The 25,138-nt window shown below is 46.8% G+C and overlaps 3 protein-coding genes across 4 annotated transcripts in view; 2 read left to right on the top strand and 1 right to left on the bottom strand.

Annotated features, from left to right (window-relative positions):
- The window catches only part of LOC308469377 (uncharacterized protein), a 54,964-nt gene extending 36,962 nt beyond the window's left edge, over positions 1-18,002 (bottom strand). Inside the window, exons 1-2 of the mRNA XM_080991724.1 lie at positions 17,750-18,002; positions 16,851-16,967 (exon numbers count right to left, since the gene is read on the bottom strand). Of these exons, the coding sequence (XP_080847850.1) occupies positions 16,851-16,967; positions 17,750-17,823 (191 nt within the window). The 5' untranslated portion in view covers positions 17,824-18,002. The remainder of the gene's footprint in view (positions 1-16,850; positions 16,968-17,749) is intronic.
- Positions 424-7,844, top strand: LOC308469863 (uncharacterized protein). Its single transcript, XM_080992909.1, has 3 exons — positions 424-569; positions 4,083-4,218; positions 5,838-7,844. The coding sequence occupies exons 2-3, from the start codon at positions 4,155-4,157 to the stop codon at positions 7,103-7,105; spliced, it is 1,332 nt and encodes a 443-aa protein (XP_080849035.1). The 5' UTR covers positions 424-569; positions 4,083-4,154; the 3' UTR covers positions 7,106-7,844.
- Positions 18,003-18,578: 576 nt separating the features above from the next.
- On the top strand, positions 18,579-24,676 carry LOC308469725 (uncharacterized protein). Of its 2 annotated transcripts, XR_013982139.1 has the most exons (4): positions 18,579-18,749; positions 20,785-20,885; positions 21,667-23,281; positions 23,349-24,676. XR_013982139.1 is itself a non-coding variant. In XM_080992598.1 (3 exons), the coding sequence occupies exons 1-3, from the start codon at positions 18,694-18,696 to the stop codon at positions 23,052-23,054; spliced, it is 1,545 nt and encodes a 514-aa protein (XP_080848724.1). In that variant the 5' UTR covers positions 18,579-18,693; the 3' UTR covers positions 23,055-24,676. The 2 variants fall into 2 exon arrangements, 1 of the variants encoding a protein (XP_080848724.1); XM_080992598.1 differs by having other exon boundaries at positions 21,667-24,676.
- Positions 24,677-25,138: the final 462 nt, after the last annotated feature.

Here is a 25,138-nt window from a genome sequence, read left to right as displayed (position 1 = left end):
AAACAAGTGAATGAAATTATATGTGTTTTTAATTTTTGTATTTTTGTTTTTTGTCTTTTTTTGTATAAACTTTGAAAAGTTAATAAATATATTTTAAAAAAAAAAAAAAATAGAATGCAAAACGTGGACAGGTTCAGGCGCGCAAGAAGGTTGGGGAAAGGGGAGCCCGGATGGCTCAGTTAAGAGCACGGCGCTGATAAGGCAGGCCAAGGTTGCAGGTTCGATCCCTTGTACGAGGGCAGCGGCATATTACTGCATAGCAGCAGGTTGGACTAGATGACCCTCGGGTCCCTTCCAGCTCGACAGATTCTATGAAAGCGCAGGGAGCGCGGAAGTTGCATTGCAGTAGTAGGCAAAGGGGGGGGGGCGCAAGGGTTGCAGAGAGAGAGAGGGAGGGGGGAACTCGGTCCTCCGCTGGACAACTGACCCGGCCGGGCTTTGTTTCCCAGGGAAGCAGGAAGTTGCAATCCGAAGGCGGCGGCGCTGGGGGCGTTGGAGAAGCGCCCTGCTCCCTCTTCCGCGGAGGGAAACGCTCCTGCGGAGGCGAGAGGCAGCGAGGAGGCGACGAGGTGAGGCTTTTGTGGGGTAGGGAGAGGAAAGACGGGGGAGGGAACCCAAGGAGGATTTGCACGAGGGGGAATGAAGGGGAAACGCGCCTCCCACGCGGAGCACTTTCCCCCGGGAAATGCACGGGGCGGGGTCCTGGGTGACCCGCGCTGTGCGCTCGCTTCGTGCGGCCCAAAGTGCTGCAGGATCGCCAATGCAAGACCCCCTTTTTAAACCTCTCCCCCCCCCCCAGCTCTGAAAAAAACGGGGGAAGGGGGAACATGCAGCCCAGAGAGAGGGAGGAACCCGCTATGGGGGGAAGCAGCCTCGCTGGGGTGGATTAACATAAATCAAATATCCTTTATTAGGCATAGCAAACCACACATTATCAAACAGTATGCAAATTGTGCAAAATACGAGCTCAGCTCGTCCCAATGAGATCTTTAACTCCAGAGAAAATCAATCTGCATAAATAATACAGCACAACACTACCACTATATATACTGTATATTTCTTAATGCACCAACTTGAACAAGTTAGTATTTCCAAGCAGCGAGCTCAGGTAAGGGAAGGAGGATTGGGGTCGGCAGAGCAGGCGGCCTGGGTTCAGTCTTGACTGCTGAATATGATTTTTTTTTCCCCTTGGTCTTTGCTGACCTAGTTATAGGGCCTAGTAGTGATTTGGTGGAAGGCTGTTATCACCTCCCCTTGGAGCTGGGAGGATGGAGCAGGAAACACAAAAAAATCCTGCTGGGTTGACCAGTTTCAGCTTAAAAATACGCAAAATGATGAAGGATCATTTCCGACAGATTTTCAAACTTCTCTCCATCCCTTTCTGTTTTAGCCACCCTGAAGAATTGTGCAGCCCCAGCTCATGTGTTCTCATTGCTCACCCTGAACTCTAAGTCATTCTTGATCCGTTTTAAAAGCACAGATTCCGAATATTTGTCCCTCAAAAGAACAGATATGCTCCTCTAAATCCTTGCTGTCTTTTTCGCAATGTTCCCAGTATATTGTTGTTGTTGTTTAGTCGTGTCCGACTCTTCGTGACCCCATGGACCAGAGCACGCCAGGCACTCCTGTCTTCCCCAGCATATTGGTTAAGCTCATTAGCCTGTAATTTCATTTATATATATATATGCAGTGGTACCTCATCCTGAAGCAAAGTTCTTAACCCGAGGTACTATTTCTGGGTTAACAGAGTCTGCAACCTGAAGCTTATGTAACCTGAAGTGTATGTAACCCGAGGTACCACTATATATAAATTTATTTGTTTGTTTTTTCAGATTAAAATTTTACAATCAGATATACAACATAGAAACAAGATTCCAAAGAATCTCCTGGGCTTCCCTCCTCCCCTTTGTGGGTCCTATTGTTAGTCCTTTCCTCCTGCATATTTTATAATAATCCAAATATTTTACCTCTCCATTGTGTCCAAAATTCACCATGAAACTACAAGTGTTTTTCCAATCCTACTAACGGATTTTAACTGTTTACAATGGTTTTTAAGATAAGTTATAAATTTTCCCCATTCCTTGTTAACATTTTGGTCTTCCTGATTTCTGAGTCTTCCGGTCATTTTAGCCATTTTGGCATAATCCATCAATTTGTGTTTTTTTTTTATAAAATTTTTATTGGTTTTTCAACATTTATATAAACACAAACCATAGACAATACAAACAAACAAAGACATAAACACACAAGTATAATTTCAGACCCTTTTTTTCCTTAACCCTACTTCACCGACTTCCCCATACCTCCCCTTTCTGCATCCCTGTTTCCAAAATTGTTTCAGCAAATCCTCCCTCTTAAAATTATGTAATTTTCTCTTATTCTTCTCTATTACTTATCTTTTACAGCTGTAATCCCCTTTTTCCTATAACCTCAACATTTTAGCACTCATTAATTTTATAATATTTCTTAAGATAAATTTTAAATTTCTTCCAATCTTCTTCCACCGCCTCTTTTCCTTGGTCTCGGATTCTGCCGGTCATTTCAGCCAGTCCCAACATAATCCATCAATTTGATCTGCCAATCTTCTCTGGTAGGGACTTTATCTTCTTTCCAGCACTCCTGGTATGCCCCGCGGAGGACCTTAAGGTCCACAAATGACAGCATTTTGGAGGTCCCAGGTCGCAAGGTGGTTAGATTGGTCGCAACTAGGGCCAGGGCCTTTTCAGTACTGGCCCCGACTTGGTGGAACACTCCGTCACAAGAGACTAGGGCCCTGCGGGACTTGACATCTTTCCGCAGGGCCTGCAAGACAGAGCTGTTCCGCCCAGCCTTTGGTTTGGACTCAGTCTGACCCTTATGTTTCCCTCCCCTTATGGTTTTGATCTAGAGCCTACTTTTAAAATAAACTTTGTATACAGTGGTACCTCGGGTTACATACGCTTCAGGTTACAGATGCTTCAGGTTATAGACTCCGCTAACCCAGAAATATTACTTCGGGTTAAGAACTTTGCTTCAGGATGAGAACAGAAATCGTGCTCCGACCCCATTAGCTAAAGTGGTGCTTCAGGTTAAGAACAGTTTCAGGTTAAGAACAGACCTCCGGAACGAATTAAGTTCTTAACCCGAGGTACCACTGTATAAATTATGTATACATGCTGAAAATTATATTATAATAAGCCTCGTGATGTAATATGATAATGTTTACCGATGTAACATAAGAATGTTAATAAATACTTAAAACTCAAAAAGAAAAATCAAGAGGAGGTGATGGCAGGTAACCCAAGGCCCAGCTAAGGAACCTCTCCTGGCTCTCCAGCCAGTAAGTATCAGTCTGCATCTTCTCATCAGTGGGAATGATGTGCAGAGAGAGAATTTTACCATTGGAGCTGCCTTTTAGTCCAGAAGGGACGTGGGTGGCACTGTGGGTTAAACCATAGAGCCTAGAACTTGCCGATCAGAAGGTTGGTGGTTCGAATCCCCGTGATGGGGTAAGCTCTCGTTGCTCAGTCCCTGCTCCTGCCAACCTAGCAGTTCGAAAGCACATCAAAGTGCAAGTAGATAAATAGGTACCACTCTGTCGGGAAGGTAAATGGCGTTTCCGTGCGCTGCTCTGGTTCGCCAGAAGCGGCTTAGTCATGCTGGCCACATGACCCGGAAGCTGTACGCCTGCTCCCTCGGCCAATAAAGCGAGATGAGCACCGCAACCCCAGAGTCGTCCACGACTGGACCTAATGGTCAGGGGTCCCTTTACCTTTAGTCCAGAACCCCTAATGCAGCTTCCTAGTGCAGTTTATGAGCAGTGCTGGGAGCAGCTGGGTCCTAGCTACAAGTCCTGGACTCAGAATCACTGTCAAGGCTCATGGCATGCCTAATGGGGGACAGAAATTCTGGAAAAACAACAACAACATTGTTGTATTCCGCTGGAAAAGGAAGATTCTCTTTTCCAAATTCACACATGTTCAGGTTCATAATTTGCATCACTTAATCCAGATGAGGTTCTTTTTTTGAGGGGGGGGACATTCTGCCTAGCACAATTTTTATTCTACCTGTGCCTCCATTTCTCAATCCCTCTTCATATACAGATTAAGAAGATCCCTGGATATTTTGTTCCCAGAAAGATCTAGCCTTGGAAAGAAATTCTCCCAGTGGACTTGATGTCTTTGTTGGAAGGAAAAGAACCAGTTTGCCAAGTCTCTAAGGAAGGAGAGAGAATGGCAGGTACAGATTTTTCAAAACCCATAATGGGAAAGGTTCTAGTGGGAATAACACAAACCTGCAAACCTGGGTTGCATTGACCTTGGGCCAACCCTGCCTTACTGGCATAGCTGTCACCGTTTCCCCTTTTTAAAGGGAAATTCCCTTATTCCGAATGGGATTCCTCACAAGAAAAGTTGACAGCTATGCTTGGTGGTGGTGGTGGAGAACCCAGAGATCAGTGTTAGAACTGTTAGCTTTTCCTCACATTAGTTTGGCTGCAGAAGGCGTGCTGGGGAGACCACACCAAGTAACTTTTGCTTGGTTTAATAACAAAAACAAAAACTCATTTTACACTAAATTACATTATATCAATAAGTGTAACCAGCGTACTGAGAGAGCTTCATGCTGCTCTTAATATACTGTACCCAAGAGCTTAATTAACATAACCTAACAGCACCTGCTATATTGCTTCACAGCTGTAAAACTAGGTCATGTTATTTGCTCCTGCCCTTAAAGATATACAGTGCTACCTCGGGTTAAGTACTTAATTCTTTCCGGAGGTCCATTCTTAACCTGAAACTGTTCTTAACCTAAAGCACCACTTTAGCTAATGGGGCCTCCTACTGCTGCCGTGCTGCCGTAGCACAGTTTCTGTTCTCATCCTGAAGCAAAGTTCTTAACCCGAGGTACTATTTCTGGGTTAGCGGAGTCTGTAACCTGAAGCGTATGTAACCTGAAGGGTATGTAACCCGAGGTACCACTGTACACATCTTGTGAAACAATAATGAAACCTAAAATTTAAAGAAACCATTCAACAGGAACACAGTCTTTGGATGTAGAAATCCGAAGGCTCAGTCCTGTCCTTGCAATCAACAGAGTCCCAGTCTGAAAGCCTGCAGAGCAGTGGTTTCCAATCAGTGTGCTGTGGCACCCTGGGGTGCCTTGAAGGATGCTCAGGGGCTCCCCAGGTAACATTAGCCCCTGTTCCTCTTCCCTCCCTCCTCGGATGCCCTCTTGCGTCTCTGTGTCCCAAAGGCTTGCACAGCTGTTTGTGGCAGCAGCCCTGGCTACCAGCTCGCCAGGTGACTGGTCCTCTGGGGCTGGCCAGAGGGTGCTTCCCAGGCCCCTGTGGGGCAGTGTGAGGAGGCAGTGCAAGGAGGTGGGGCAGCTCAGAGACCTGGCCGGGCAACAGCAGCTGCCCAGAGGTCTCCCAAGGAGAGGAGAGAGGAGAGGAGGCTGAGGGAACACTCCACAAGGGATGGTGTTCAAAAAAGGGTGAGGGGCTGCCAGCTCTGCAGACAAGGGGTGGCATAACTGAGCTCCTGAGCCCCACAGGGGTGCTGCAGAATGATTGCAGTTGGTTGAGGGAGCCATCGGCCCAAAAAAGGTTGGAAACCTCTGCCGCAGAGGGATCTGAAGGCAAGGGAACAGACATATCTGTGCCTGCTGAGGTCAAGTGGGATATTGGCCAGGATGGAGTTTATATTGTCCTCCTGGAGGGCTGCATATTCAGAAGGTAAACCCAGCCTTTGGTGTCTTCAAATAACATTAAATAATGCACCCATATACACAAAGTTTGAAATCCTTTGTTTTCTGCTGGAAATTCAAAAAAGTTTCCTTTTTTTCAACCCCAACCCCAGATGATGAGAATTCTATGCTATTGTCAGAAACTCCTGGAGCTGAAGAAGGAAAAGAGATGGTTGCAGATGAAAGTGAACTTCAGAAGCACGGAGAAGAGAAATCCTCACCTTCTATGGAGGTTAATGCCCGTGACCCCCAAATCCTGCAGGAAGATGGACAAGGAAACAGCCAGAAAATATGCCCTGTGTGTGGGAAGATATTTAGATACGAGTCAAAGTTAAATAGGCATTGCAGAAGCCACACGGGGGAGAAGCCATTTAAGTGCACTGAGTGTGGAAAGAGCTTGAGCTCCAGCTGCAGCCTTCTTAAACATCTAAGAAGCCACACCGGGCTGAAACCGTTTAAATGCATGGAGTGTGGAAAAAGTTTCCGTGAGAGCAGTACCCTCCTTACGCATACGAGAACACACACTGGGGAGAAACCATTTAAATGCACGGAATGTGGGAAAACCTTCAGTAGGAACACGCAACTTACTTTGCATCAGAGAACACACACAAGGGAGAAGCCATTTAAGTGCTTTGAGTGTGGACGGACCTTCAATCAGCTCATTAATCTGACTTCACATAGCATTATCCACACAGAGGAGAAGCTATTTAAATGCATGGAATGTGGGAAGTGCTTTGGCGACAGCAGCGGCCTTACTCAACATCAGAGAACCCACACAGGGGAGAAACCATTTAAATGTACAGAGTGTGGAAAGGGTTTCAAGCAGCCCAACCACCTTACTATACATTACAGAACGCACACTGGGGAGAAGCCATTCAAATGCATGGAATGCGGGAAGAACTTCAGCCAGCTGGTTAACCTTACTTCCCATCAGAGAATACACACCGGGGAGAAACCCTTTAAATGCATGGAATGCGGGAAGAGCTTCACTGATAGTAGTGGCCTTGCTCAACATCAGAGAACCCACACAGGGGAGAAACCCTTTAAATGCACGGAGTGCGGAAAGAGCTTCCAACAGCCCAGCCGCCTTACTCTACATTATAGAATCCACACCGGGGAGAAGCCATTTAAATGCCTGGACTGTGGGAAGAGCTTCAGGCAGCTCATTAACCTTGCTTCCCATCGCAGGACCCACACAGGGGAGAAACCCTTTGAGTGCAGGGAGTGTGGGAAGAGGTTTTGTAACAGCAGCAACCTCATTTCTCATAGCAGAACACACACTGGGGAGAAACCGTTTAAATGTGCAGAATGTGGGAGGAGCTTCGCAAAGAAGAAAAGCCTTACTTTACACCACAAAAAACACACAGAAGGAACCATTTAGATGTGTTGGATGTGGGAAAAAGCTTCTGTAAGCTCAGCTTACTTTGCATCATGGGACACAGCTTTCTGGGCGGAAAGCTTTTACATGCAGAGAATGTGAAAGGTTTAGTGTGAACAGTTGCCTTCCTTTAAATCGAAGAAGACACACAGAGGATAATGAGCACATAAAGAAGTGTCTTGGTGGATCAGGCCCATAGTCTATTTAGTCCAGCGTCTGATTTTCACAACCAGTAAACACATTTGAATGTAGAGTGAAGAAAGAGTTTAGTGTTAGCAATGTCCTTCCTTTACATCAAAGAATGCCCAGTGTGGAGTTTTCTTGAGGGTACACGCCTTACTGTAGAAAGTACTCCTCTTTCTCTTCCTCAAAGGACCCACAAAGAGAAGGAAACCTATAAGTGTATGAAATGGGGAAAGCGCTTCAGGGACAGGAGTTACCTTCCACGAAAGAATGCACCTAGCAGGAATCCCAACAAATTAATTGAACCTCAAAAGAGCATCAGTGACACAGCACTCTTGTTTCACATGGAAGAAGCTACCCCAGGAACACCGTAAGAATGAAAGGAAGTTAGAAAGAGGTCATTCGACACCTGGAAATCTAAGCACACTTTCATTTCCTACAATCAATTAGATGCTGGACCAGCGGTTCTGTAAACAGTTAACATTTGAGAGAAATGAACGGCAATGTAATACATGCAAAAGTATTATGAACTGTAGAAAATAGAATGTTTGACCATTTTGTTACTAGCGTTCCTATGTCAATTATAGGTGTAGTGGAATAGCGAACTGTGATCACAATTGATTGCAAAAGAACTGCTTGACAAGTTCTTATCAGGGTCAGCCCCAGTCATCCTGCAACTTAAGGAAAAGGTGGTGGTCGCTCCCCGTTCCCTGGAGAGAACTCAACAGGACTGACTTTAATCTTTCTTCTGCACTAGGGAGGTAATAGCATCTTGCACTTCTCTGGAGCCTGCAGGCTGGGAATTTGGACCCTAGGATATTTATACCCTGCCCTTCCCAGTTCAAAAACCGGGCCCAGGGCAGCTAAACAAATTTAAAACACTTTACAACACTTAATTATAAAAGCAGCATAAAATACAGTATAAAAACATGAATAACAATAAAATTCAAAAATCAATTAGATAATCTCCAGGGCTAGCTGGCTGAATTGGTCCTACTTGGGCCAGCGAGGAGGCCAGGGGAGAATTAGCTGTGGGGTCTCAGAGCGGGTTATCTTCATAAAAGGGGAGGGGGAGGGAAGGGAAATAAAAGATCAGGCTAAGTTCAAATTGAAAGCCAGGCAGAATAGCTCTGTCTTACAGGCCCAACGGAAGGAGGTTAAATCCTGCAGGGCCCTAGTCTCATGGGACAGAGCATTCCACCAGGTCGGAGCCATCACTGAGAAGGCCCTGGCCCTGGTGGAGGATAATCTGATTTCCTTAGGGCCCGGGACCTCTAAATTATGTTTATTCATGGACCTTAAGGTCCTCTGCGGGGCATACCAGGAGAGGCAGTCCCATAGTAATGAAGTGAGCAGACATTGTAGGGTCTTCAGCTTATTTTAGAAGGGATGGTCAAGGATCTGGAAGCTGAGCCTTGTGAGGAATGGTTGAAGGAGCTAGGTATGTTTAGCCTGGAAAAGAGGAGACTGAGAGGAGGCATGATAGCCATCTTCAAATATCTGAAGGGCTGTCACATGGGAGATGGAGCAAGCTTGTTTTCTCCTGCTCTGGAAGGTAGGACTCTTAACCAATGGCTTCCAGTTACAAGAAAGGAGATTCTGACTAAACATATGGAAAAACTTTCTGACAGTAAGCTCTTCAACAGTGGAACAGTTTCCCTCGGGAGGTTGTGGCGGTTTTTAAGCAGAGGCTGGATAACCATCTGTCTGGTGCTTTATCCAAAATTCCAACATTGCAGGGAGTTGAGATGCTATGATTCTATGAAAACATTGGGGAGAGGAAGGTTAACTAGGGTTTGGGAGTGATGAGTTTGTAAATGAAGAACAAGCACAGGGATGAAAGCTTTCTCAGGCACTTCAGCAGGAAGTTTCAAGGAAGCTGACATTTCCCTGTAGCCAGCAAAACTTGGCAAAGCATACAATAAAACCTAGCAGAACTTCTGGGGCAGGAAATGAAGATTTAGTTGGGATGGGGATATACCTCTCCTTTGTATGATGTGAATTGTTGCAGGAAGGAGGGAGGGAGGGAGGGAGGGAAGGAAGGTAAAGTAAGTAAGTATTGGAGAGAGTAGAAACTAACTTTCAGGAAGTGATGGGAAGGACGGCAGAGGTGAAGAGGCAAAGTTTGGGACCACATGAGTTTTTTTGAGAATGTAAATAAGAAAAATGGGAGGCAATCCATGACCTTCATTCCTGGACACCAGACTGCTTCCTGCTATCCTGCGTGTAAAACCCCCAGAAGCCTGTTCCCTTCTAATACTTTGCAGTCAGGGGAAAATGGAAATGTAGGAAGCTTTACCTAAAGGGCCGTGGAAATTTAGAAGGGCCAATGTAGGATTTAGCAGTGGATAAGACTTTTTTTTCTTTTAAGTTGCTTGATGTAGCACGTATGTATAACAGCCTATTTACCTGATACTTGAATATAGTTTCATTTTCTCACATAATCTTGGCATCCTAATAGTTTCTACGGTGGTGCCTTGCAAGACGAAATTAATTCGTTCTGCGAGTTTTTTCGTCTTGCGAATTTTTCGTCTTGCGAAGCACGGTTTCCCACAGGAATGCATTGAACGGTTTTAAGAAAAAGGACGTTTTCGTTTTTCGTCTTGCGAAGCAACTCAAAATACGAAAAACTCTTTCGTCTTGCGAGTTTTTCGTCTTGCGAGTTTTTCGTCTTGCGAGGTACCACTGTATGTAAATGCACCTTTGATTTTCCTTGATACTTTGTGGGTTAAACTTATGTCTTTCATAAACTAAAATGCGTTCATTGGTCTTTTGTTGATGTGTTTTAAATAAAGCAGATTTCAGATACCACAGAAAAAGAATACTGTTTTTAAGGATGCTGTACAGGACACAGCCGGTGTTCCAGGAGGTCCTAATCTGTCACTCCATATTGGCTTTGATTATTAGATACTCCATACCATTTGTGCAAATGGCTGCCCACAAAGTGGAACACATTTGGTTAAGACTCAAAAAGTGTTTTCCAAGTCCTAATTGTGCCAAGAAAGCCTTGAGGGTTCCCCATTCCACCCTGTCAGATGCCATAAAAGTGTCCAGTAACATTAGAGCCACTGGGAGCTTATGTACATTAATTGTGGGTATGGTATTTAGTTGGCATCCATCTGTTTCGGGAGGTGTGCATCTTTGGGGGTGAAATCCGCTGTTGGAAGGTTAGAAAACCTACAGTGGCTGCAGAGATTGATAGGGGAGAGATATATTCCATTGCAGCTTGGGCAGATAAAGCTGTTCAGTTGCGCTGTTGCAGATGAACCATGGCGTCTCTTCTCTCTGCACTTCTCCCAGAGATCATTCCTCCTGTGGTCGCTGCAATGGATGCACAACCTGACTGTCCGCAGGCACTGCGGTTGTCTGAAAGGGATTCTCACATGGAGGGACTGGTGTTGCAGGTCTGCATGCGGCGCTTGCAGACATCTTTGTAACGTAGAGTTGGTCTGCCCACGGGTCTGGTGCCTGAAGCCAGCTCTCCTTGGGATCCTGCCATTACGGTCCTGCTTGGACTACTGCAATGCGATCTACGTGGGGCTACCTTTGAAGGCGACCTGGAAACTACAACTAATCCAGAATGCGGCAGCTAGACTGGTGACTGGGAGCGGCCGCCAAGACCATAGAACACCAGTCCTGAAAGACCTACGTTGGCTCCCAGTACGTTTCCGAGCACAAATCAAAGTGTTGGTGCTGACCTTTAAAGCCCTAAACGGCCTCAGCCCAGTATACCTGAAGGAGCGTCTCCACCCCCATCGTTCTGCCTGGACACAGGTCCAGCGCCGAGGGCGTTCTTGCAGTTCCCTCACTGCGACAAGCAAAGCCACAGGGAACCAGGCAGAGGACCTTTTCAGTAGTGGCGCCCTCCCTGTGGAACGCCCTCCCACCAGATGTCAAAGAGAACAACAACTACCAGACTTTTAGAAGACATCTGAAGGCAGCCCTGTTTAGGGAAGTTTTTAATGTGTGACATTTTAATGTATTTTTAATCTTTGTTGGAAGCCGCCCAGAGTGGCTGGGGAAGCCCAGCCAGATGGGCGGGGTACAAATAAATTATTATTATTGTTGTTGTTGTTATTGTTATTATTACCGATGACAAGATTTTTACATCCTGGTTAGTTGGGCAGTAAGAGCTTACCAGCTGAAGGCCCCTTCCCCAGCCGCTCTGGGCGGCTCCCAACAGAATATTATTATTAATAAAGCGATAAAGTATCAAATGTTAAAAACTTCCCTAAACAGCCTTCAGGTGTCTTCTAAAATTCAGATAGCTGTTTATTTCTTTGACATCTGGTGGGAGGGCGTTCCACAGGGTGGGTGCCACTACCAAGAAGGCCCTTTGCCTGGCTCCTTGTAACCTCACTTCTTGCAGGGACGGAACCGCCAGAAGGCCCTCGGAGCTGGACCTCAGTGTCTGGGCAGAACGATGGGGGTGGAGACGCTCCTTCAGGTATACTGGGCCAAGGACCTTTAGGGCTTTAAAGGTCAGCACCAGCACTTTGAAATGTGCTTGGTAACGTACCGGGAGCCAATGTACGTCTTTCAGGACCAGTGTTATATGGCCTCGGCGGCTGCTCCTCAGTCACAAGTCTAGCTGCCACATTAGCACGCTCCAAAGTGCTGTTATATGACCAGGTGAGCCACAGTGCTGGTTCAGTTTTAAATGCTTGATTAAACATGTAACTGGTTGTCCCAACCATCAGTGGAGCTGGACCCTGGGACCTTGGGAGCAAATCACAGGCTTCACTTAGACCAGGATTCCTCAACCTCGGCCCTCCAGATGTTTTGAGACTACAGTTTCCCATCATCCCTGACCACTGGTCCTGCTAGGTAGGGTTCATGGGAGTTGTAGGCCAAAAACATCTGGAGGGCCGAGGTTGAGGAAGTCTGACTTAGATGAAGTGGCTCAATCACTGTAGCAGAGCTAGAGGAGGAGCTCCACTATAGGCCTGCTGGGAGACACCAGAGGCATAGCAAAGTAGTTAATATATGCTGTAAGCTACCTAGAGTGGCTGGGGAAACCCAGCCAGATGGGTGGGGTATTATTAATAATAATAATAATAGCAATTGCACATAGCAGTGCGTGCCAGAGACTAAACCTTTGAAGTCGCTGCAAGCGAGGAACCCTGTGTAGTTGTGTAGGCTACTCAAACTAAGAATTTTGTGGGAACCCTAAGCATACTCCTGCAGACGGTGGTGGTTTCTGCTCCTGAGACTGCAAACATAAAGAGTCCTTATTGCTGGGTTTAGATGCAGAGATCCGTGAGTGTAATTTCTTTCACACAAGCACTTGTACATATGTAGAGAAATTGTGACCATTCTCTTTTCTTTCTTTTATTAATATTTTATTGAAAATAAAGTGATGCAAAGAAAAAGAGAAGAGAAAAAGGCACAAAAATGGGTAGGGACCCCCCCCCCAAATATACAATATACAAAAAGCGCCCTAACCCACACATTCTTTTATAAATTTGATATTACTATCCTAATACGTATGTAAATATTAATAGGCAACTACATGTTGTATAAACTCCTTCCAAATACTGTTGTTATTTATCCAAAGGAAGTCTACGTCCAAGACCTAGGGCAGAGCTTTCCTAACTTTTCACGTTGGCGACACACTTTTTGGACATGCATCAGTTCGCAACACAGTGATTCAGTTTTGCAAGCAAACCCCTTTAGTTTGGAAAGTTCAGATCTAGGGTTTCTATCTCCTTTGTAGGTCAAGCATCCTGAAGCAAACTTTGCATAAAGGGAACCCTCAAAACAGCCTAGTTTCCACCTCTTTCTCAGTCTCCTGCAAAAGTACTTCTACACAACCCACAGGCACCCCCCATTGCCTTGTCACATTGCAGGGGAGTCCAAAATCCGAAAGCTGGGGAAGTGAAGTGTTGGGATTTGGGAAGGAGGTGAGAGGCTCTGGCAGGGTGTGGTGTAGTGGTTAAGAGCACTGGACTCGTAATCTGGTGAACCGGGTTCGCTTCCCCGCTCCTCCACATGCAGCTGCTGGGTGACCTTGGGCTAGTCACACTTCTCTGAAGTCTCTCAGCCTCATTCACTTCACAGAGTGTTTGTTGTGGGGTAGGAAGGGAAAGGAGATTGTGACTCCTTCGGATAGTGATAAAACGGGATATCAAATTCAAACTCTTCTCCTCCTCCTCCTCCTCTTCTTACCTAAGCTGTGGAAATGCTTACTAGAGTTTGGGAAGGAGATGGTGTGAGGGGCTGGGCTGAGGAGGAGTGGTGGAGGCCCCATCCTGACCCTTTCAGGGAGGAGGAAGACAGTACAGTGGTACCTCGGGTTAAGTACTTAATTTGTTCCGGAGGTCCGTTCTTAACCTGAAACTGTTCTTAACCTGAAGCACCACTTTAGCTAATGGGGCCTCCTGCTGCTGCCGCGCTGCCGGAGCCAGATTTCTGTTCTGATCCTGAAGCAAAGTTCTTAACCTGAAGCGCTATTTCTGGGTTAGCGGAGTGTGTAACCTGAAGCGTATGTAACCTGAGGTACCATTGTACAGATTTACAACGGGTTTGAGGTTACAACGGCTTAGAGGCAGATGAGGGGGAAAGTTGGGAAATGATGGGAGAAGCAGAGCAGCAGCAGGCTGATCAGTTGCTACTAGAAAGCATTCCAGACCCACCATCTCCCAGAACCCGGCGAGCCTTAAAGGTAGGAGAGCAAAGAGCTCAAAGACAGAGGGTACTTAGCAGCACCTGTAGAGGAGGTGATGATGATGACGAGTAAGGAAGTGGGAGAGACTGGGGGTGAAGATTCACTCGGGACAACGCCATTATCCAAGAGGCTGGGTTCTATGGCCTCTCTCTGTAAGCTTGGGGGGGGGGAGGGGAAAAGACTGTAAGAAACTTTTCCTTGTCTTTATACTTTCCTGGGCCAAGAGCTGCTGACAGCACCCTGACAGGTGGGAAGACTTTAGGACCCTCTCAGAGCCTTCATGCCTCCTTCCCACAGCCCAGCACCTTGTTTACCTGGCTTTGGGAAGGCAGCAAGAGGGATGGGCGGGGGGACGTTGAATGTTGCCAAGGGCAAAAAAAAGGCCTTAAGGAATGAGACTGATGCTGTCACAAAAGTTCTTTCCACACTGAAGCATTTAAAGGGTTCCTCTCCAGTGTGTGTTATTGTAGGCATAGTCTATTCCTGTAAATAAACTTTCTCCCACATTCCCCGTTTCCAAATGGTTTCTGCCCAGTGTGTTCTCTAATGTAATGTAAGGTAAGCTGGGTGAGCTTACAGTAGTTTTTCGCACTTTCCATGCAACTAAATGGTTCCTCCTGTGTGCGTCTGGTGATGCAAAGCAAGGCTTCCATTCTTCCTGAAGCGCTTCCCACATTTCGTACACTCAAATGGTTTCTCCTGTGTGTGTGTTGTCTGATGTAGAGTAAGGTGACCGGGCTGGCTGAAGCTTTTCCCACATTCCAGGCATTTAAATGGCTTCTCCCCGGTGTGGGTTCTGAAATGTAGAGTAAGGCGACTGGGACGTTGGAAGCTTTTCCCGCACTCGGTACATTTAAAGGGTTTCTCCCCTGTGTGAGTTCTCTGATGTTGAGCAAGGCCGCTACTATCAGTGAAGCTCTTCCCACATTCCATGCACTGAAAGGGTTTATCCCCTGTGTGTATTCTCTGATGTGAAGTCAGGTTAATGAGCTGGCTGAATCTCTTCCCGCATTCCATGCATTTCAATGGCTTCTCCCCAGTGTGTGTTCTGTAATGTATAGTAAGGTGGCTGGGCTGCTTGAAACCCTTTCCGCACTCTGTACATTTAAATGGTTTTTCTCCTGTGTGGGTTCTTTGATGTTGAGTAAGGCCACTACTAACAGTATAGCTCTTTCCACACTCCATGCATTTAAAAGGTTTCTCCCCCGTGTGAGTTCTCTGATGGGAAGTAAGGTGAGTGTTCCTACTGAAGGTTTTCCCACATTCCGTGCATTTAAATGGTTTCTCCCCAGTGTGTGTTCTCGTATGTGTAAGGAGGGTACTGCTCTCGCTGAAACTCTTTCCACAGTCCACACATTTAAACGGTTTCACCCCTGTGTGGGTTCTTAGATGTGTAAGAAGGCTCCAACTTGAGCTCAAGCTCTTTCCACACTCAGTGCACTTAAATGGCTTCTCCCCTGTGTGGCTTCTGCAATGCCTTTTAAAGTTTGATTCATATCTAAATATCTTCCCACACACCGGACATATTTTCTGGCTGTTTCCTTGTCCATCTTCCTGCAGGATTTGGGGTTCATGGGCATTAACCTCCAGAGACGGTGAGGATTTCTCTTCTCCGTGCTTTTTAAGTTCACTTTCATCTGCAACCATCTCTTTTCCTTCTTCAGCTGCAGGAGTTTCTGATGATAGCATAGATGTCTCCCTAGAATTCCCATTGTACCGCCCATCATCTGGGGTGAATTTTGAGAAAAAGAAAACTTTTTTGAATTTCCAACAGAAAACAAAGGATTTCAAACTTTGTGTATATGGGTGCATTATTTAATGTTATTCGCAGACACCAAAAGCTGGATTTACCTTCTGAATATGCTGCCCTCCAGGAGGACAATATGAAGTCTATCCTGGTCAATGTCCCACTTTACATCAGCAGTCTGTTCCCTTGCCTTCAGATCCTTCTGCAGCAGAGGTTTTCAACCTTTTTGGGGCCCAGAATTCTCCCAACCAAATGCAATCTTTCTGCAGCACCCCTGTGGGGCTCAGGAGCCCAGTTATGCCACCCCTTGTCTGCAGAGCTGGCAGCCCCTCACCCTTTTTTGAACACCCTCCTTTGCTCTCCCTTCTTTTTGGGAGACCTCTGGGCAGCTGATGTTGCCTGGCCAGGTCTCTGAGCTACCCCACTTCCTTGCATTGCCTCCTCACACTGCCCCACAGGGGCCTGGGAAGCACCCCCTGGCCAGCCCCAGAGGGACCATTCACCTGGGGAGCTTGTAGCCAGGGCTGCTGCCACAAACAGCTGTGCACGCCTTTGGGAGGGAGGGAGGGAAGGAAGGAAGGAAGAAAGGAAGGAAAGAAAGAAAGAAAGAAAGAAAAAGAATGAGGTGGGTGTTGCCCAAGGCACCCAGGGTGCCAGGGCACACTGGTTGAAAACCACTGCTCTGCACAAAGGCAGGACTGAACCTTAGAATTTCTACATCCAAAGACTGTGTTCTAACACTGATCTCTGGGTTTTCCCCAAAGGGAGGGAGTGGCTCAAGATTAACGCTACCCAAGTTTGCTACTTTGTGCTCTTCCCTTTTCTGTATAGCCCAGGGGTCTGCAACCTTTAAGAGAAAAAGAGCCACTTGGACCCGTTTCCGAAGAAAAAAAACCTGGGAGCCGCAAAACCGGGAAGGTGACGTCGGGACGGTGCGAGACTAACGCACGCACCGCGCCCCCATGCGACGTCACAGCCAGTACAGCGCCCGCCACAGTGGGGAGTGTCGGGGCACACAATGCGCCTCCTCCCCTCACTAGTATCTGCCCCGGAGCCGCGGCAAAGGTATAAAAGAGCCACATGCGGCTCCGGAGCCACGGGTTGCAGACCCCTGGTATAGCCTTTTCCCTTGACGGTTCAAAAATCTGTACCTGCCAATCTCTCTCCTTCCCAAGAGGCCGGGAGAACTGGTTCTTCTCTTTCCAGCGAAGACATCAAGTCTGCTTTGAGAATGTCTTTCCAGGAAACACAGCAGGCCGAGTCTTTTCCTGAGAACAAAAAACCCAGGGATCCAAAGTAAACCCATTGCATTGCTCTATGAAACCATCCCGGAAGCCGACCTCAGTTTTAAACACGCGGCCCCGTCCCGCCCCCTATTTAAACCCGTCAGGCTTTCTGATGACCTCGGACATTCAAAGCTCCGGGGGCGCAAAAGTCTCACGCAAACCCCCCACCTGCCCCCACCCCCAGCAGCAATTCTAATACCCCCTCCCCAGCAAGGATGTTTTCCCCATAGCGAGTTTCCCCTGTCCGGGCTGCATGTTCCCCCCTTCCATCAGAAGGCTGCGCCTTTCTTTTCCGAGCTGGGGGGGGGGTTGGTTTTAAAAGGGGGGTCCTTGCATTGGGCGATCCTGCAGCACGCTGGGCCGCACGACGCAAGTGCACAGCGCGGATCATCCACGACCCCACCCCGTGCATTTCCCGGGGGAAAGTGCTCCGCGTGGGAGGCGGTGGCTAGGGGGGAGGTGTTTCTCCTTCATTACCCCTCAAACAAATCCTCCTTAGGTCTCCTCCCCCGTCTTTCCTTTCACTGCCCCACAAAAGTCGCACCTCGGCGCTTTGCAGCCTCTCCTTTGCGCGCGCGCTTCCCCAGGGCGCTTCTGCAACGCCCCCAGCGCCGCCGCCGCCGCCTTTGGATGGCAATTTCCTGCTTCTCCGGGAAGCAGAGCCCGGCCGGGTCAGTCGCCCAGTGGAGGACCGAGTGCCCCCCCCCTTTGCCTACTACTGGTTGCAACTTCCCCCCATTTAATGTGGGGAAGAAGAAAAATACATCTCCTCTCGCGTCCATCTGGCGCTCGGTTCCTCCATGAAGGCTTGCTGAGGATTCATCCAGCCCCCACACATCCTGGTGTTGTATTTTAGCGCAGAGAGCTTGAGGGGAGGGAGAGTTAAGGGTGCGGGGGGGCACGTTCCCCAAATGGGGGAGAAAGAGCTGGAAATGCCCCTGTGCAAAGGATCATAGGGGATCTTCAAAGTGGCGCAGCGTTTGCATTGCAAGATCACCTTTGGGTCCCTGTCCCCTGCACAGGGATCAGCTCAGTCTCCCCGGGGTGGGGGTGGGAGGGGTGTTATTCAGCTTGGGAGGGAAAGGGCACATTCCTGAAAGAGAAGCAGCCTCGGGGAGGAGGCGGAGTCACCTGCGTTTTGCTCCCCTGTGCTGTTTTTAAGCGCTGCAGCTGGAGAGTCCTTTTGCAGGCTCCCCAAATCTCCCGAGAAGGAAGAGAGCTGGAAACGTCGCATGATCGTATAATTGCAGAGTTGGAAGGGACACCGAGGGCCATCTAGTCCAACCCCCTGCAGTTCAGAGGAATCTCAGCGCAGGATGGGGAAAGCCTGGCCAGATGTGTCCCCCCCACCAGCGTTGCTTTCTGCAGCCTCCAGCACATGGATAGGCAAACTAAGGCATGAATAGAATGTGTCCTTTTATTTAAAATGCATCTCTGGGTTATTTGTGGGGCATAGGAATTTGTTCATTCCCCTCTCCAAAATAGTCTGGGCCCCCACAAGGTCTGAGGGACAGTGGACCGGCCCACGGCTGAAAAAGTTTGCTGATCCCTGCACAACGTCAAGGGAGTAGCAAGAGGAAAGGGGGTGCAAGTAGCTCCTGTCTCTCAGTCCTCCCACTGGACAGCTGAGCCGAGCTGTGGTTTCCTAGAGAGGCAGGAAGCTGCCGTGGCAAGGGGAGTGGGGCTGTTGGAAGCCCCTCCATATGCAATGGGAGAGGACGAGTCTTGGAGAGAGGGAGGCTGGAGCGCGCAGAGGACAAAGAGGTGCAATGCATGGGGGTGGCGTGGGGGTTAGGGGGAAGGAGGAAAGAGCCCCCCACTCCATGGGCATAGCCAGGAGGGGTTGCAGCTGCACCCCACCCTCCCTAAATCGAGTAAATAAATCAAAATACTTAAAGTAGAAATTGTAGATAGGTGGTTTTTTAAAAAAAAAAATATTAACAATTTCAACATAACAAATTATTTTAAAAATCATCTTCATTATTCCCCCCTTTCCCCCTCCCACCTCCCCAACAAACCCTCCCCCCCTCCCCCCAGACTTTCTTCAGCTCCTCTCTCTGATTTCTCAACTCATATTATTCTCTGCACACTGTAAAATTGTATACAGCCTTATCTGTCTACTATATTAACCCTCAATAAATTTGTGCATGTTTATTCAAAACCTGCCATGGAGTCCATTTTGCTGTCTTTTAAAATAATTTGTAAAAAGTTCCCTTTCATCTTTAAAGCCACAAAAATTGTAGATAGGTTTTGGAGCACTTGGGGTCAAAAGGAAGCAATTTGAAACAACACTGTTGGAGACTTTTCATTCCGAATCTGCTAGGCAATAGCCAGGCCGAGGATGATGACAGGGTGTGTGTGTGTGTGTGTGTGTGTGTGTCTGTCTCCTGCTCCCCACCCCCTCAACATAAATCCTGGCTACGCCCATGCCTCAGGGTGTGGGGTCTGATCTATGCAATTCGGCTGCAAGGTGTGGGACAAACTGCTGCAGAAATTGCACACGGCAAAATCCTCTTGGAAGCCACTCAATATCCCCAGGGGCATATTCAGCTTGGGTAGGGGGACCAGATTGAAATTGAAAACTGAAATACTTTACAGTGGTGCCTCGCAAGACGAAATTAATCCGTTCTGCGAGTCTCTTCGTCTAGCGGTTTTTTCGTCTTGCGAAGCAACCCTATTAGCGGATTAGCGCTATTAAAGGCTTAGCGGCTATTAAAGGCTTAGCGGATTAGCGGCCAAAAGGCTATTAGCGGCTTAGAAAAAGGGGGGAAGCGGAAAAAAATCGGAACACTCACAAGACGTTTTCGTCTTGCAAAGCAAGCCCATAGGGAAAATCGTCTTGCGAAGCAGCTCAAAAACGGAAAACCCTTTCGTCTAGCGGGTTTTCCGTCTTGCGAGGCATTCGCCTTGCAGGGCACCACTGTATTGTCACTTATACAACTTGTATACAGTGAGATTACACGAGCACCCCCCACTCAGCTCTCTTAGTCTTAATTCCCCTCGTTTACTGACGCACACCCACCGATGTGGGAAAATGATTGCTAAACCTGAAAGTCAGTTGCCCTGTTGTTATCTTTTCATTCAGCAGCCTAATAGCCCACGGATAGAAGCTGTTCTTTACCCTGTTGGTGCGACTAATCACCAGATGCATTGGTGAAGAGGAATTAGCATTTGGGAGTGGGGTGAGGACAACAAGAACAAGAACAATTTATTTATACCCCACCCATGTGGCTGGGTTTCCCTAGCCACTATGGGTGGCTCCCAACAGAATATTACTAAAAAAGCAATAAAAGATCAAACATTAAAAACTTCCCTAAGCAGAACTGCCTTCAGATGTCTTCTTGAAGTAAGGGTTGACATGCTGGCCTGTGCTGTTTTTAGAGAGCTCACATAGGCTTAGCCAGGGGGCTGCAACTGCTCCCCCTAAATCAAGTAAATAAATAAAAATGCTTAACTAACTGACCAATTGCATCACAGATAACTCACTTCTGGCCCCCTAACTTATTCCCTGCTTATTCCCCCTGAAATAAATCCTGGCTACGCCCATGCAAACTCATAGAGTGTTTACATGATACCTCCCATAATATTTAGTTTCATCAGACTCTTAAATAAAAAAGGGAGTTCCTGGCCATGTTCGCCTCCTGATGGGAGCAAGTTCCATAGTTTGACTCTGTGCTTCATGAAGAAGTGCTTCCTTTCTTTTCCCTAAATCTTCCAACGTTCAGCTTCATGGGGTGCTCATGAGCCCTAGTGTTGGGAGAGAGGGAGAAGAAAAATTCTGTATATTCTCTTTTTTCAGGGTCAAAGAGGTGGCTGTGCATTTCACCGAAGAGGTATTGGGTCCTGCTGGATCCAGACCAAAGATCATGGAGCCGAATTATGAGACACAGTCCTCTCTAGGTAAGGACACATTCCCCCCGCCCTACCCCCATTCCTTGATTGCAAGATGTTTGGGGCATATTCCCCATTTATTATTTGTACCCCGCCTATATTAAGAAACATTAAAAACTTCCCTGAACAGGGCTGCCTTCAGATGTCTTCTAAAAGTCTGGTAGTTGTTTTTCTCTTTGACATCTGGTGGGAGGGCGTTCCACAGGGCGGGTGCCACTACTGAGAAGGCCCTCTGCCTGGTCCCATGTAACTTGACTTCTCGCTAGGGAACCGTCAGAAGGCCCTCGGCGCTGGACCTGGCGCTCTATGTGGGGCTACCTTTGAAGGTGACCTGGAAACTACAACTAATCCAGAATGCGGCAGCTAGACTGGTGACTGGGGGCGGCCGCCGAGACCACATAACACCGGTCCTGAAAGACCTACATTGGCTCCCAGTACGTTTCCGAGCACAATTCAAAGTTTGGTGCCAACTTTAAAGCCCTAAATGGCTTCAGCTTTGTATACCTGAAGAAGTGTCTCCACCCCCATCATACAAACTGGACATTGATAACTGACTCCAATGGCCTTCTGGCTGTTCCCTCACTGTTTAATAGGTTATTGTATTTTGGTGTTCTGTTGGAAGCCGCCCAGAGTGGCTGGGGAAACCCAGCCAGATGGGCGGGGTATTAATAATAATAATAATAATAATAATAATAATATCAGAGAAGCAGCAAATTGGGGTCAACCTGTGATAATATCCCATGTTTCTACCTTGAAGTTCATACGTATATTTTTTTTCCTCAACCCCCAGGAAATGATGCATTGAGCAGTGAGAAATATATGGAAAAATATTTGGTGTCACTGGAAAAAGCCGAGCATGAATCAGGAAAAAAGATGCTTGGAAATCAAAGAGGACCAAAAAGGGATGAGAGAAACCACTCAGAGGATAGGAGGAAGGAGGTCCCTGCTTCCCAGAGTACTGTTGTCCAGGAAACCCTGATCCAACAGGAAGATAACAAAAGGAACAGCAGAAAAACATGCCTGGTGTGTGGGAAAACATTTAGACATCAATCGAACTTAAATATACATTGCAGAATCCACACAGGAGAGAAACCTTATACATGCACCGAGTGTGGGAAGAGCTTCAATCTGAGAAGCAACCTTACTAGACATAAAAACACACATACAGGTGAGAAGCCGTATAAATGTATGGAGTGCGGGAAGTGCTTCAGTGACAGCAGTAGCCTCACTCGACATCAAGCCACCCATGCGGAGGAGAAACCGTATGCTTGCATGAATTGTGGAAAGAGCTTTTGTGTGAGGAGTAGCCTCCTTTTACACCAAAGAACACACACAGAGGAGAAACCATTTAAATGTGCCGAGTGTGGAAAGAGCTTCATTGAGGTCAGTAGCCTTACTAAACATCAGAGAATCCACAGAGGGGAAAAGCCATTTAAATGCAAGGAGTGTGGAAAGAGCTTCAGTCAGAGCGGTAACCTGATGTTACATCAAAGAACACACACGGGAGAAAAGCCATGTCAGTGTACCGAGTGCGGAAAGTGCTTCCGTAGCAGCAGCAGCCTTACTTTACATCAGAGAATCCACACGGGGGAGAAACCGTATACATGCATTGAGTGTGGGAAAAGCTTCAGTGCTCGTAGTAGCTTTACTTCACATCAGAGAACGCACACCGAGGAGAAGCCGTTTAAGTGTGTGGAGTGTGGGAAAAGCTTTAGTCAGAGCAGTAGCCTGACGACACATCAGAGAACACACACAGGGGAGAAGCCGTACAAATGTGTCAGCTGTGGGAAGTGCTTCAACGACAGCAGTGGCCTTACTTTACATCAAAGGACCCACACAGGGGAGAGACCCTTTAAATGCACGGTGTGCGGGAAAAGCTTCAGTCTGAGTAGTAACCTTAGCAGACATCAAAAAACACACACGGGAAAGAAGCCGTATAAATGTATGGAGTGTGGAAAGTGCTTTATTGACAGCAGTGCTCTTACTTTACATCAGAGAACGCACACAGGCGAGAAACCATTTAAATGCACAGTGTGTGGAAAGAGCTTCAGTGCAAATAGTCGGCTTGCTAGACATCAGAGAATACATACGGGAGAGAAAAAATGGTGTGGGAAAAGCTTCGGTGACAAAGCAAACCTTTCAGGACATCAGAAAACCCACACAGGTGAAAACCCGTAAAACTGCATGGAGTGTGGACATTGGAAGACTTCCTAAACACTAAAGCACACAGTGGCGAAGTTATGGAAAGGTATGAAGTGTGGAAAAAGCCATGTGAGCACCAGCCTTCTTCAACATCTGAGAACCCTTGGAGGAAAGAAACCCTATACATGTAAAGAATATGGCTAATTTCTATGTTACAAGAGGAGTGATTTGGCCACAGTGACATATGCTTTAGTTACACCCAGGTTCAATTACTGGAATGGGCACTGCCTTTGAAAAGTGCTCCAAAACTTCAACTGACTCAAATATCAGCAGCCAGATTTTCAGCTGGTAACCAAACAGTTAAACCCCTGTGTTGCAAACAATTATCGTAATATCCAAGGCAACACGATGACCAAGTACAATGAAATGTCAATATAAACCCTTTATATAATCTATACAGAACACTGAACAGTATGAAATATATGAAATGCACTCTCTGCAAAACCAAATAAACAGAAATCTTATACATCTCTGAAAGTCACAAAATATGCACTCTTGATGGATTCTCTTGAAAACATAGAACCAAATGACAGTCTTATAAGTCTCTGAAAGTCTTTGTAGACTATGCAAGTTTCTGAAAGAAGCAATGGGTCAGATTCTTATCTGGTGAAAACAAGCCGCAAAGCTTTGTTTTATGACGTCCAACGCTGCCAAAGTAGTCCACAAACAGACGTAGTGAACAGTGATTCCGGATATACCCACTGTTACGTGGAATTCTTCTTCAGCACAGCAGAAGGATACAGAAATGCTTCATAAACCGATCTACAGTGGTACCTCAGGTTACATACGCTTCAGGTTACATATGCTTCAGGTTACAGACTCCGCTAACCCAGAAATAGTGCTTCAGGTTAAGAACTTTGCTTCAGGATGAGAACAGAAATTGTGCAGCGGCATCAGGGCGTCAGCAGGAGGCCCCATTAGCTAAAGTGGTCCCTCAGATTAAGAACAGTTTCAGGTTAAGAACGGGCCTCCGGAACGAATTAAGTACTTAACCCGAGGTACCACTGTATATGGTGAATGGAATTGTATAACAACAACTGCTATGGAGTAGTGGTCATAAAGTTATGTAACCACTGCTACTGACTGCATGTTGCAAGAAACCATCAAGAGAGCATATTTTGTGACTTTCAGAGATTTATAAGATTTTCAGCTGGGGCTGGTTATAGCCTGGGGAACATACGACTCCCTCGTTACAACAGCTCCATCAGGAGTACCAGTCTGTTTTGGGCACAAGTGCTGGTTTTGAACTATATATGACTCATGTCCAAGCTATCTGAATGACTGTGTTCCCTCATTTGAAACTGCCCAGGTTCTGAGGTCTTCAAGGGATGCCCTTCTCTTGGCCCCACCAGCCTCACAGGCATGCTTGGAGAGGGCCTTCTCAGTGGTTGCTCCCCATCTTTGGAACTCCCTTCCTGGAGAAGTTAGACTGGCTCCCTCCTCCTTGTCCTTCTGCAGGCAGGCAAAGACTTTCCAGCAGGCTTTTGGGAAGTGCTGTTTTAATGAAAAGCTGTCGCCATGCTGTTTTTATTGCAATTATTTGTTTCGTTTTAATGGATGTGCTAGATGTACACACACTATCAGTGTTGTTGTTTTTTTTTAAAAAATTGTTTTTTCCTATGTTTTTAGTGATTCTTATTATTACATGTAAACTGCCTTGACTCCCATCAAGGTAATAATAATAATTATGATGATGATGATTTCACTTCTGGAAATGCAGCAGAATGTAGTGAAAGTTTACGGCGGGACTGCCCAAAGGTATTTAAATTGTGGGAAATGGTTTGTGAAGAAATTGCCAAAAATACTCAAATACAGTGGTACCTTGGTTTACAGCCATAATCCGTTCTGGAGGTCCGGTTGTAAACTAAAACAGGTTGTAACCCAAGGCACGCTTTCACCAATGGGGTCTCCAAAAAAAAAGGGGGGGGGGATGTAATTTTAAAAAAAGGTTGTAATCCAAAAAAAGGGACACACACTTCCGGGTTTGACGTGGTTGTAATCCTAAATGGTTGTAATCCAAAACGGTTACAAACCAAAGTACCACTGTATCCCATCCCAAC

Source organism: Podarcis pityusensis, assembly GCF_964106645.2.
Source record: "Podarcis pityusensis genome assembly, chromosome: 2".
NCBI classification, from domain to species: Eukaryota; Metazoa; Chordata; class Lepidosauria; order Squamata; family Lacertidae; genus Podarcis; species Podarcis pityusensis.
The sequence above is the reverse complement of the archived record's forward strand: the minus strand, read 5'-3'. Positions and strand labels throughout refer to the sequence as shown.